The sequence below is a fragment of the Neopsephotus bourkii genome, unplaced genomic scaffold, assembly GCF_033783945.1.
Source record: "Neopsephotus bourkii isolate Nb327-2 ecotype Australia unplaced genomic scaffold, CSIRO-AGI_Nbou_v1 NB_1760, whole genome shotgun sequence".
In the NCBI taxonomy this organism is placed as follows: domain Eukaryota; kingdom Metazoa; phylum Chordata; class Aves; order Psittaciformes; family Psittacidae; genus Neopsephotus; species Neopsephotus bourkii.
Genome location: NW_026902234.1, coordinates 1110859 through 1125302, shown reverse-complemented (window position 1 = coordinate 1125302; position 14444 = coordinate 1110859). Strand labels below are relative to the sequence as shown.

At 37.6% G+C, this 14444-nt stretch overlaps 1 protein-coding gene across 1 annotated transcript in view; it reads right to left on the bottom strand.

The window, feature by feature from the left end:
- Positions 1-14444, bottom strand: part of OCA2 (OCA2 melanosomal transmembrane protein) — a 189680-nt gene that overhangs the window by 105363 nt on the left and 69873 nt on the right. Inside the window, exons 10-13 of the mRNA XM_061377887.1 lie at positions 4959-5030; positions 4001-4066; positions 2878-2934; positions 1757-1881 (exon numbers count right to left, since the gene is read on the bottom strand). Of these exons, the coding sequence (XP_061233871.1) occupies positions 1757-1881; positions 2878-2934; positions 4001-4066; positions 4959-5030 (320 nt within the window). The remainder of the gene's footprint in view (positions 1-1756; positions 1882-2877; positions 2935-4000; positions 4067-4958; positions 5031-14444) is intronic.

Here is a 14444-nt window from a genome sequence, read left to right as displayed (position 1 = left end):
CGCAAGACAAGGACAACAACTACAAGTTGCACTGGGAGAGATTTCCTTTTAATATAAGAAACAAAAATCACGGTAAGAACAATTAACCACTAGAACAACCTCCCCAGGGATGTGGTGGATTTCCCACCACTGGAGGTTTTCTAGTTGTGATTGAAGAGAACGCTAGATAATCTCAGCTAAGTCTCCTTTCCCATGAAATGTTGGACCAAATGGTCTTTTGAGGTCCCTTCCAACCTGGGCTATTCTTTGATCCCTTGAAAATGGAATAAATGCTGCAGTAGCAATGACTGTGAACAGAATTCTTTCATGATGCACTGACATCTGGATTTCAATCTATTCCAAGTTATAGTTAGTTCAAAATATTCTGCAACACAGCTAAAGAAAACTTGATGTTTAATAGTTCCAGTGTTGCTTTACTGCTGGAGGTGAAATTATTAACTGCAGTTAGGCAAAGTGATCTCTTTAAAATATAATCAGACAGAAGACAAATGGGGTTTTCATTCACCAGCTGTTTCCTAATCTAAAATATATTCTACTTGCAAAATTGGTTTTTACTGCTTTATGCTGCGTTTTAAAGTGGGAGCATATCTTAAAAGAATTTTGTGTACTTTAATGTGATAATGACTGCAAGCATTACATCGATAATTTTAAGAACACAAGAGATATTTCAAAAACTGAACCAGATTAACCAGATTTCCCTGGCCAGGCACAAATTAAATTCAGGTTAAACAATAATTTATAATCACATATTGCTTAAATCTAGTTGCAAATCACATGATATTAATTTATAGAAATCTGAAGTAATTAAATTCATAGTTCTCTATGAAAAGTTCCTGTCCTGGGTTTAGCAATAGCAGTCATTTTTTCTCCTTCAAAGAGGTATTCCATACCACAGCACATCATGCCCACTATATAAACTGGGGGCAGTTATCCAGAAGGGCTAGATCCCTGCTCGGTTGGGCTGGGTATCAGTTGGCAGGTGGTGAGCAGTTGTATTCTCTTCCCTTGTTATTTCCCTTGTCATTATTATTATTGGTGGCAGCAGCAATGGTTTGTGTTATACCTTAGTTACTGGACTGTTCTTAGCCCGTGGGACTTACATTCTTTGTATTCTCCTCGCCATCCCTCCGGGAGTGGGGGGGGGGGAAGAAGGGGAGTGTGTGGTTCTGAGTTACCGGCTGGGCTTAAGCCATGACAGTTCCAAATATTGAATCTCACTGCTGTACCAGTGTCATGATCACCAGCAGGAAGAAAATTCAGCCTCATGTTTCAAAATAAATCTGTTGGTTGAAATCTGGAGACTTGTTTTAATTTATTTGTGCCCAGTATTAGAAGGGATAATGACTCACTAAAACATAAATTAGTATCTAAAATTGTATATAGATATGAGCCAGCAAAGGACAAGGCAGTTTTAATTAAATAATTCTCTCTGCTTACAGGAAAGAAAAGAAGAAATTCTGTAGTTGGGAGCATTTGGTGCAATATGATATTGCAGTTTAGATATGAAGACAAACCAGAATAGTTAGCTGCCAAGACAGAGTAACAAGCTTCAGATACACACTCTCTATGAACTCAAAGAGAAAAGGCAACCCATCCCTTTGAAAATGTTAGCTCTTCACCCTACTACAATGGCAGTATTTGAAGTTTTGATTTCCATTTAAAAGATCAAAAAAAAGTCCAAACAGGCATTTTGCACATGTCTGCTACTGATTGCTAGCTATAAAAGACCAAGTCCAAAACCATAACAATAAAGTACCTTATGGTTACTGGAGTAAAGAGCAGCATAGTGGTAACGTTGTCCAAGAATGCAGAAAGAATTGCAGCAATGAGACACAGAAATGTAATCATGGCCCACACCCTGCCTCTAGAGAATCGATAAGCCTAATAAAACAAACAGACAAACAAAACAAAAATCAAAGGGATTAGATCACCCCAGTTAGCTTTTTAAAACATAAAATAGATAAAATAACTTCACCAAAGATGAGGCAAGAGCGAGCTCAGAGCATTAGTACTCCATGCACCTCCAACAGCACCCTCTCCAATATGAATCAATTTAGCAAGAAAACACTTCATGGAAGAAATTGGAAGCAAATATTTTCATCATGCACAGGAAGAAACAAGTCTGAAGAAACACCATGCTAGGCATGAAGGGGGCTGTGGCAGGAGCAGGGCTTAGCCATCATCTTCTGCCTACACCCCCAGGTCGACTAACGTGGTTGAGACCTCCCATCTCCTCCACATGCTGGGACACCTGTGTCCTCAGAGCAGGATGGCCAGGGCTACACAGTATGGGCATCTATGTAGGCAGGGGTTGTGTCCACCTATGTTTTTTAGGGATTCTATGCTCAAAGCAGTCCTCCTTGTGATTTTTATTTTCTTTCTTTCCACCCTTCTCAAGCAAATTGAGCTTTGCAGTAGGTGAAGTCGTCCCTCACCATGGGTAATACTTGTTTTACAACCAATCCATCAGAATTGCCCTTTTAATGTAATCTCTGGTTCTGCCACTGTGCAAAACTTTGTGGCCATTTTTCATGCATGATCATACAGCTAATGATAGCTCCCATATTTCCTCTCCCCCTCTGTCAGGCATTAATACAGATTGCAGTTGCAGTGGAACTGCAGCCCTGGGGAATAATTCAGGTTTATGTTGCCCGTAAGCTCTTGTAGCATAGGGAGGCCTTTACCTTTCTCGTGTAGAGGCTTCCTTTCATCCCTAAGAGATTTCTCAAAATTATAAGTTGACCACTGTGATTTCTAATGTGATAAGTAGACACTGGCCAAAGAAAGGTTCTTCAAAGATAGTGCTTGGCAACACAGCTGATTAAGTATTAACTTGATTAATCCAGTAGTAATTTAAGAGTACAAAAACAAGCCCACCTTTACTGCACAGTAGTCAAAGAAGCCAGTCTCTGAAAATATCGCCACCAAAACCATCTACCAAAATATGAGGGAAAAGAGAATAACTTTCAACCAATTTATTACACAAAAAACAAAGCAATGTAGTTTGTAAACCTGATGAAAGTCCTTCTTATCTGATACACTTCTGAGAAGCTCATTACCTTCATATTAGGATATCCAGTACAGCTGCCAGATATCTCTTGTCAGTGGTGAAATTTAGTTCTCAACATAAGCAGTCTGTAAATGTCATACTACTCTGGCTGAATTTTAGTTGTAATAATTAATTAGGCTCCACACATTAAGTACTCAATGTATCTCCCTTCTGTCATTAACCAAGAAAAGCCAGTAAGTGTCTTTGCTTTCTGCAGTAACACTATTGCTTTCTGCAGTAACACTATACAGAGAGCAGAAGACAGCAGCTCCAAACTACTTGCATTTTCCCACATCTCTGAGAAGATTCCTGTCCCAACAGATATTTTTTTTTCTTTCTTTTTCTGTGGGGAAGGCAGGAAGCAGGGAGCAGGTCAGGAAATAAACAAACGTCAGAATGAAAACAGATAACTAATTTTGTCTCTTTATATTTTATATTTTGTGTTAGAGTTTAATAACACTTGAACAAATCTTTTTACCATAAATAGCTCTGAGCAAAGTGTTTAATATATGATTATCATCTGATCATAATTTTTCCTCCATTTCTGGTTTGCTTTTTCTGTGGCTCCAAACATAGCACTAAGACAAAGAAAACAACTTTTACACCAGACCCTGCTTGGGGAAGGTTGTGAGTAAACAGAATTAACTAGAAAATGACAGTGATAATAGTTGGCATTTAAACAGGTCTTTCCATTTATAGACCTCAAGGATGGTTTTAGTATGTTAAATACAATTTTACAGATTTTGAAAAAAGATAGAAAGGGATCAACGTTTTCAAAAGGCTCCTTCAGAAGTCTGATCCTCCTCCTTTTGGATAAATCCCTCAAGGCCCAGACTTTCATCATACCATGTCTCAGTAAAATACAATTAACAAAATGTTTAAGAGGGAAACATCTCTATATTGAATGTGAGTAACTCAACACATTCAGAGCAAAAGATATGCTTTAGTCACCATTCCAAACAGCAGTGCCAGTGTCTCATAGTCAATCCACTCCACCACTTTGACGATACTTGGCCTCTGCAATCAAAAAATACAGTTACCAGTGAATGCTATAAAACAATTTTTTATTCACTATGAAGTTTAAACTCCACTTAATTAATTAACCATTTAAATAAGCTAAGATGGAAATTAATGTGTTCCTACAAGGTACACAGAAAGGACTCTTTATTATTACCATTATTACTGTTATTACTAATTCAAAGTACTGCTGTTATCCTAAGTGGGTCATTATCAAAAGCCTACATTAGGCTATAGGTTTATCTAGTTGCTCCTTACATAACATTGCAGACATAAAAGATGGCTGAATTATATAGTGCACCTTAGTTTTCTTTTTTGTAAGAGAACACAACTATACCACTTCACCTGTGAACAAACTGGAAATAAATTAGGGGAATATAGCAATGATGTGGTGACCAGTTATGAGAAAATAAAACAAAGAAAATCAATTAAAGGTTTCATTAAATATCAACTAAGAGTAAGCCAGTGTGGGTGGGGAAAGTTCTGGAGGAAGAGTGAGCAGGAAAGGACTGGAAGGTGTAAGAATGAGGTGTAATTATATAGGGTAGTATAAGGCAATGTATTTCCATTTAGGCTTGCTTGGTAACCTAACATTACTGAAAATAACAGTGTTACAGTAACTTAGCATTAAGATGAAAACAGTTGTACTCAGTCTCCTGCAAATCAGAACAAAATACCACAACTGACTTTTTTCCCACTCTGCTTGTCTATAATCTAGGCTGACTTGTTTTCCTCAAGATGTTTCCCCATCCCAGTATCTGCCTTACCATCTCTTTCTCTTGAAAAACTCAGCACTGTCATGTGCCCAGTCATAACAAAGCAAACATGGAAATTTATGATAACAAACCCAGAAGCAATGTGAGCACTTACCTCCCCAATGTGAGCAACTTACCTCCCCAACAGTAGCTAAGGCAGCTAAAGCTGCCAAAGATCCAAGCATTGCGGCAAGGGTCCTGTGGACAATCTGCAACAAAGGGTAAGAATTGACCAGAGACTCTAATAAACATCTTCTTACTATTAAAAAGGAGGAGGGAAAATAATTTAAAAAAATCCTGTAGTTGATGATTTTCTTCGTTTGTTTGGAGTTTTTTTACTTGTTCCACCCAATTCTCATTCAAAAAAAGACCTGACTACAGAAGGGCTGATTAGTTTGCCTTGCTGTAGGACGTTATTTTAAAAAAAAAAAAAGAAGCCATGCTTGTGGAAAACCCTGCTAGGAAGTCTCAGATCTGATCTCAGGGCAGAGAAGGGACTTCAGAACCAGTTTCTTATATTTGACAATGAGTGACCCAAGAAGGTAAGCAATTCGCCTTCCCTAACTTATTGATCAAAAAGCCTAGTCCTGTTGGCTTCCCTTCACAGCTCATGGAGAGAAGACAGGAATTGTTCACCTCATTCTTTATAGATGCTTGTTCATCTCCAATGTCTATAAAGTAATTCCCAACCAAATAGCTCAGACCTGGAACAGATGCATCCTATGCATACAGAAACATACTAGGGGATGGACTGTTCATTAGGGACTGTAGTGATAGGACAAGGGGTAATGAGTTAAAACTTAAACAGGGGAAGTTTAGATTGGATATAAGGAGGAAATTCTTTCCTGTTAGGGTGGTGAGGCACTAGAACAGGTTGCCCAAGGAGGTTGTGAATGCTCCATCCCTGGCAGTGTTCAAGGCCAGGTTGGACGAGGCCTTGGGTGATATGGTTTAGAGTGAGGTGTGCCTGCCCATGGCAGGGGGATTGGAACTTGATGATCTTAAGTTCCATTCCAACCCTAACTATTCTATGATTCTATGATTCCATGACTGAGTTTCCAAGTACAGCTCTGGGCACAGACAGATCTGTCAAGCCTGTACATTTGCTTTATGTCTCACTCCCACAGTTTTCTTCCTTCATAAAGTGTTTCTTTACATCAGCATTTTCCCTACAAAGTGTTGTGACTCCAAGAATTAAATCTACTGGACACCTCTGCCACAGCCTCCTCAGTTCCTCAAAAGCTGCTTTCACCAGTGTATAACCCAGCCTTGAAAAATGCTTCTCCTCTATCTATCTATAATGTTTCTCTAGCATACAAGTAGTACATTTGAAAATAGCATCCAAACCCCTAACCACAACACAGACATTCATTTAATACTGAAGCAATTACTACATTATACGGACATTTGTCCACGTCTATGTATCTAATGAATAAATTGTACTTAAAATTCTAAAAGAGAAAGTATAAAAGCAAGCATGCCCTGAAAATGTGCTTTTTCCTCCAAGTGCTCATTTATAGTTATTTAATTGACTATGACTGGAAGATCACAGATTGTGTAAAATAACTCAGTTAAAGTAAGAATGTAATTAATGAAAATCACATTTCAAAAGACTGTATCTAATGAACAGCATTTCCTATTAATGGGTTTAAATCTTATTCAGACACAAGAATTACTTCTCAGAAAGAAATAAAGCAGTCTAAAAATATTGCACTCGTTGATAATTTCATAAAAATATTTTGCTGATAAGAAACAGTAGGATGTGGACCTCTAAAGGCCTTCCTGCCTGCCTGTAAAGGAAAAGAAAACAGAAAATATTTGGCTTTGTTTCTTTTCTTTGAACATAGATATTACCAAGCAATTTACCAAATTACTAGAAAAATAAATACAGAAATCATTGATGTAGGAGTCGAAAGAAAAATCTGTTTCATTCTCATATGTTTTTCTTCAAAACGGACTGCAAAATAACCTATTCGTAGTGACAAAGCAGAAGATCAGAACACGGATTTTATGTCCTAATGACCTAAAAGTAAATAGCACACCTTACAGCTCCCACCAGCTCCCATAGAAATGCATGTGATATGTCACTGTTTCATCTTTGATTTCCAGTTTCAGAGGATTCATATGAACACATGCATACGGCCCTTCTGATTCTGCAAAGTTGGGGAGCATTTGATGGCTCTTGTGGCTGATGACAGGTTGCAGCAATCATACCTTACAGTTCTTTCCGATAAAAGACAAGAAACAGAGGTCTTGGTTACAGAGGGGGATCAGCTTCTTACCAGGGCAAAGCATGCTCAAGGATAAGGTACTGGGGAATCCTCAGCTGTTCTGGGGCTGAAAGCTTTCTTCTCATCTAACCACCATACATGTTACCTCTTTTGCAGTTCTCAGAAAGACACCATGTTTTTTACCAAGATTTGACTGGCTTTAATTTTTTTACATATTTTCACATAAGCATTTTTTCCCATTGCTGCTGTGTACATAATTGCATACATTGTACTGAGGGTGCTTTCAGCTTCCAAGAGTTTCCTGTCACCTATGGGTGAAATTTGCATTAATTTCTGCAGGAAGATGGGGAAAAAAATCTGTTCAAACTGAGTTATTCTGTCAGTTCCTTCGTCCTGCTGATATTTCAAGAAGGATGTAAAAAAGTATATCCTGAAGAATTAACACAGATTACTCAGGTGCAAAGCTCTATTACAAAAAACTTGTAGAATGTACAACTCTTCATTCCAGCAAACTATTAAGTAGAAGTTCTATGGTAACATAAAACCTAGAAAGCACACTTGCAGAAACTCCAAGACATGTAAATATGTAAAAGCTGAGATCTGGGGAGGTTTAGGAACGAATGGATTACTCTTTAATTTTTTCACTATAAAGCAAACTAAAAAAAAAAAAAAAAAACCAAATGTATTTGCAAAGTCATTCTAAAAAAGCTTGCAAATGGAGAAATGACAAGATGCAGTTGTGACACTTTTTGAACCACACTTCCATCTACTACATATTTGGAGGGCATTACATTAACTAAAATTTCATTATGATTATTATTTTGGAAAATAGTTCAGATCTGATCCAAACCTTTTGAAGCCTGGCAGGAGGATGAGTATCATTTCAGAATGAATCTCAGAGTGTACCCATAAGCAAAAGCTCAGGTACAAAAAAGCTCAGAAATAAATTAAGACAGAGATTTAACCCCAGGAAAGCTGAGAGATCTGGTGGAGTTCTGAATCTAAAATACATTTGGAAAGATTAAGTGAGAAATAATAGGTGTTCATCTGATTCTTCTTGTCCTTGAGAAATTTCTGTATTCTCTAGGAAGCAAAGACAGTCACACTGTACTGCAATTGATAGCATTTCTCTTTCAAATATGAATTGCCTATAAGATCACAAATTTGGGTTGACTGCATCAGCCTGACTAGGTTGACTTCTCATGTACAATCTAGGAATGGAAGCGGAAGGAAATGGTGGGCCAAAAGTTACTTCAATAGCAAAGGTGAACAAATTACCATAAAAGACTCAGTGCAACATATACTCATCAAAGACACTGACATAGCCAATATCGCTTGCAGATCTTACTATGATATCTACATTTTCCTCTCTATTTCATCTCTTCTTTTCAAAATGCATCTCCCAACACTAATAAACTCTTCCCTGGGCCACTGTTCAGCTACATGGTACTCATTCCTTTGACAAAAGCCATCACTAAAATCTTTCCATCAGGCATACTTCAAAACAACCCTTCTGCCCAATCTTCCACAGTCTCTACAACTTGCCTCTTACCTGCATTTTTGTTTCCACTCTCTTGCACATTAATAGCTCCTTACATGTCCCCATCCTCTGTGGCCTTTATTCTGTAAAAGCCACATCTCAAAGTGATCTCTTATTTTTTCCATCACACAACTGTGAATCCTCACATTTCAATGATTTAGTCACTTTTAGCACACTCTGTAAAATGCACTTACTATAAAAGTCTCTTTCTTCATTTCCCAGAAAGTTTTCTTTAAAAAAAAAAAAAAAAAAAGAAAGACAAAAAAAACCCCAAGCAATGGATATTTAGACGCAAAAGAGAGGACAAGGAAGATACAAAGCTTTTAGTCTATCAGCTTGCAAAATGGAACTCCCCACTTCCCAACCCAACTACAAGCCTTATAATTTCTTCACAGAAGGGTCATTTTCACCATTAACAGCATCTTTATATTTGTCTGACAATTGCCTAGTAATGTTGACTTAACAGCAAGAGATGGTGTTTGTCTTCTATAAAGGAACAGTTATCTCAATACAAACTGCTACTGAACATAATGCAGCCCAGATTTCACTCTTCACATTGCATGACTCTGTCATAGAGCTCACTGATTCAGGACATCACTAGGCTGACAGCTGAAGATATTTCAAAAAGGAAATGTATATTTACACAATTATATAGAAGTAATGAAAACACCCAAAGCTGCAACAGTAGAGGCCCTAAAAGACACCAACAGTGCAGGTGTGGCAACAGCAACATCATAGGGTCACACTATAGGGTCAGCTTAGAATGGGCAAAGATTGAGAAAAATATTTATAGTTATTCTGTTTCATAATTATCTATAGAAATTTGTCTTATGATTGCTTACTGCATGATAAAACACAAGTGTGCTGGATGCTGGTTCTATATGATAGTTCTATTCTTAATTAATAGTTAATTTTAAGGTGAGAAATGAAAGTAACCCATATCATTTACACCACAAGTTTTTGTGCTTGATATGAATTAAAAGTATACTTTTCCAGAGCTATAATGCAAGCTGGACTCAGACAACCTAAACCTTCTCCAGATTTAAATTTATCTCTCTGAAAGTGCTTTGGAATGTTTGCACAGAGTTCATCAAATCTTTTGTAGAGTGCAACAGCATCACTATGAAGAAGATTCAAAATTCCAGACACGTTATCTTCTACAGTGCTCCAGGAGATAAAAGGAAATTATTTAGAAGGCAATTGAATGGTTACCTGTATGCTATTTCAGAGCACACATTTCTCAGCTCAAATCCAGGGTATGCATATTTCCAGAATGTGCTTCGGAAGATACTTTATAAATGACACATCATGCCAAACATTTTATTTCCACAAGTCCTTATTTATAACTGATAAATGGCAGTTGAAAGATGACTGTCAGTGACTTTAATGTAAATCTTTAAATGACTCAATTCATTTCTTATCCACTATTTTTCCAGTGAAGCCTGTTGCATTGAACTACTTATTTTACTGATAAATTAGCTTCATTCAATAGAGTAACAGCATTGCTGTATTTCAACAGGAGACAGTTATTCCCAAGCCTATATCCACGTATGGATTTTATGTATTTTTCACCTACCTCAAGAGTATCTAAGACCTTCTCTGTAGAATCAACAACCAAATCCCCCTTAGAAAGACTCTAGTTTAGTTCTTTATTCTCAGGGGACAAGGAGAGTAAATTTGTTCTAGGATAGCTTTTTTCCTGACATGTTTTATATCTATTCCTTTTTATGTTTTAATAAGGGTTTATTGGGTTAGCAGTAGAAGAGGTTTTTTTTAAAGGCAGTCTTGATTATTCTGAAGATAATCAAGATAGCATTAGTCTGACTGCCTCCGAAAAGATTTTCCTCAGTCAGATCCCTTTTTGGAGACTGTGTGATCATTTGCTGTCACATACTTTATGAATCTGGTGGTCTGTTTTGCCTTGGACTATTCCAGCTGTTTTAGCAGGATACAGATGAAACTTCAGTTTTTCATGTTACGTGTATTTGATCCAATTACAGTTTGTAAAATAAATCCCAAAGCATGAAACTGTCATCAGATAAATTTGCAGAAATACAATGGTAATTTAACTAACTAATTTAGCTAAATTTCCTAATTCTGTCAAGCAACAAAACTGAAAATTTCAGGTTATGTTAGGAAACAACAAGGCCCAAAAAAAAGCCTTGCAATACTTTGAAGTGAATCTACTGCAGGGCAGAGTTCAAAACTGAATGGCATCAAATTCTTAGTTGATAAAAATTTGCTTTACTGCTAGAAAATTGCACAATTTGGGCAGAATATAAACCGATAGACTAGAAATACAGGACATAGTCAGGTATAGATGAGATCAGAGTATCAGAAAATGAAGGTCATTGGAGCCAAACATGTCTACTTGATTTTCTTCATGCTCACCTATATGAAACCGGCCATTAACCAGTACTAATTAGTGAAGGTATAGCAGCATACGTCCCCTTCAGCTAGTGATGGCAGCTAATGCTTTACCTCCTCACCCTGGATTGCTCCCTACACGAGCTCTGCAGAAACAGTACTGCAGCTTTTTCAGCTGTAAGGCACTCTTCCCAGCACATGGGAACCCCTTAGAGTGGATGTGTCTCAACAGCTAGTGCAAAATGAATGATAATGGAAAATTAACTGCCTTAGAATTACTTAGTTAAGCAGTAGCAAGTAAAGTCTGTGAGGATTTTAATGAAGCAAAAGGGAACTGCTTGACATAGTTTAGAAAGTATGACTTACACTGATGCAGTACTCAGGGGTGGACTAAATCACTTCTTGAGGCAGCCATGTAGGGTACAGCTGCTGAAAGATTATGTGTATCCCAAAGTGATTACAAGCATTACAAAAATCAGTAACAGCAAGAACATCTATTTCTATCTTTGTCTGCAGATTAGGGCACTATCTCTGGGTATTCTATACATGCAGACACACGAATCATAAAATATGACTTTATGTCAAATTTCTTACAAAATCTGATTATTAATATCCTTTTAGTAAGTAAAAATATATCAAAACTGCATCATGGTACATAAGTATGACTTGCTTGAAAAAAAAAACCAACCAGCCCTGGATCAACATCTTACTGCATATTTTAGTACCAACATGCATTCTTCTTAACTGCACCATAAAGGGCTGATCCCTGTAACTGGGGGGAGGAGGGGAAGGGAGGAAACAAAAAAAGAACCAAAAACAAAACCCCCAGAATGTTTCCTATACATTAATAAACAATTTTTACAGACAAATTCCTAGCTGTAAAAGACTTGTTTGGGTTCTTTTTTAATATCAACATCAGATTCTATAACAAATTTTGTAACCCTAACAAATGTCTGCACAGCGCCAAGGTAAGAAAGCACCCACCTATGACATTCTGCTATAATGTTTGTTTTCATTCAGATAGCATGCCAAATCACCTGCTCAAATTCAATGTCAGTGGAGAAAGTCATGTTGAAAACAACCCTGCCTTGGGAAAAGGCATAGAAGACAGCAGTTTGCCACATTTTAATGCAATGTTTCAAAATATAAGATGGCACTACACCAGATGATTATCTTTAAACAGAAGGTGATTAAACGTAATACTGTATGGTATCCAAGGCAAGTTGTACAACACCTGTATTAGTTCGCTGTTTTTCCTATGGTATGTTGATTGAGCAGTCTAAGAAATACAAAGTAGGGGTATCTGGGGAGTTTTGTCTAGGAAGAATAGCCATGAAATTCAATGATTAACTAACTACTGTACGCTAGAAAGTTTCACCAGCTAACAATTCTCTCTATATGTAAAACAAAACTGCATAGAAAGAGAGGGAGAGAGAGTGACTTAAGGAGATCAAGTTATTTTCTGTGAATAAATTATTTATTAATACATTCCCTTATTCTATATAGAAAATCTATGAGCCCTTCTAGATTTTGCAAAAGTATTTGTTACTCCATAGCTCTATCAAAGGATTTGAATGAATAATGTGCACAATTTTCAATCTTTTCATTACCTGTGAGCTTTTTTACTTGGTGATACCAGCTCTTGCTGCTTGTAGAGAAAATTGGATGGGCTAAAGATTCATGCTGATATGGAATATCAAATTAACTGGTTCAAAATAGCACTAGAAGGATGCAAGGATAAACATATCCTTACTTAATGGGATGAGCAAAACTATTGTAACCCTTATATTTTCATACCTTGGAAACTCGGGGGAAAAGCAAAGTTGGAGAAAGGAGTGTGGATCCAGGAAGTAAGGAGGGAAACAGCATTTGTACAGATCAGAGCATCAAGAAGAAGGATTATTCATATATAATGAAGGTTGAAATGACTGCTAGACTTCTAAGTAGAGTCTGCTTTTGAAATAACTTCCCACCACAGAATATTGCTAATAACAAGTGGGAATAAAAAGGTATATAGTATCAAGCTTAGTAAATATTTCTATCAGATTGATACAAAAAAAAACCAAGAGTCTGTCATATCTCTGTCATTATAGCCACTGGTGGATGTTTTCTGGCCTCTGCCTGTTGGGATGGCTCTGATGTAAGAAAATTATTTTTATATACCTCCAGGAAACACTAGAAGGGGAATATCCAGTAACATCTGATAGTGGCAGAGCCCCTCAGAGTCAAATTCTAAAAGTGAGTCTTTTTATTTGCCATGAATTTGGGGGGGTTGACTTTATGTAAAATTGGACAGAGGCATACAGAGATGAATGAGCTGATATTCTGTAAATCAGGGTCTTGAGTTAGGTCAGATTAATAGAAAGTGGAGTCCTGTGGAAAGACAGGATGGTGATTATTTTTATAAGCCAAGGCACCTCACTTCTGTAATGTTTTAGCTACAAGAAACATTTTCTGTCTGACTAGACAGATCTGGTCATGAGCCGTTAAGAAAAGGACAGATGTTGTTACCTTGAAGAGGATAAACCAGACCACTACTGTGGGCTGACATGTCCCGAGCCTGATATATCAACAGGCTGGCCTGGCAACAAGCTTTCAGTCTTGCAGAACCTTCTTGCAAGGATCAATCCTGTCCTCCAGCACCTATTTCACCAGACTTTGCTGTCTCCATTCATTCCACATGCTTGATATCATTCCCAATGTACACTCAGTTTTGTGCCCTAAAAGCACAATGGGGGGGGGGGACACGGGGGGGGACGGGGGACGGTGAAATACCATCTTTGCAGTTTTGGAATGTCTTCTGAAACTGAAGAAGATGCCACCATCTGTATTTCCCCAGTTATCTCAGCATCCTCAAGACTAATGAGTTCGTGAATTTCTCATAAAGAAATTACGTGGAGCAAATACCAAAAAGCAAACCTATTTTACTTCCCCTGTGTGAATCTTTGTCAGTCTTCTTCCAATATTAGGGTAATATAACCATACAGAATAACAGCCAGGCACTATGAACAAAAGTACATCAAACTGCAGCACTCACATTACCTTTATAGGAAGCTTTCTGCTCTAGCCAGCAGTTCCTCTGGGGAGTCTTTAATCACTGATGCCTCTCTTTCTCATGCCAGTTTTCTTCTCTGTCTTTCTTATCACATCTTGCTCCACGTCTGCCACCTACATTCTCTCATGCTTTTTTATTTACTTTTGCCCTTGCTCTTGCTGAAGGAAGACATCACTTGAGGCCCAAAAAGAAGCTGAGTGGTTCTCATCCCTGTTTGTGTGCATTAGAAGTGTATGTGTGTTCTAACAGCTTGTTAAAATTTTAAGGCTTCATGGCCCTTCGGTTGCCATAGGCAGGGTAGAAGCTGAACAGCAGCATTCAATTAAGCTAATTTAATGTTCTATTGCCTGTCTCAAGAAAGGAAAAAAAAACAACCCACAACATCATACACACTATGCAAGGGAGGGCAACACATATGTGTTTGACAGTC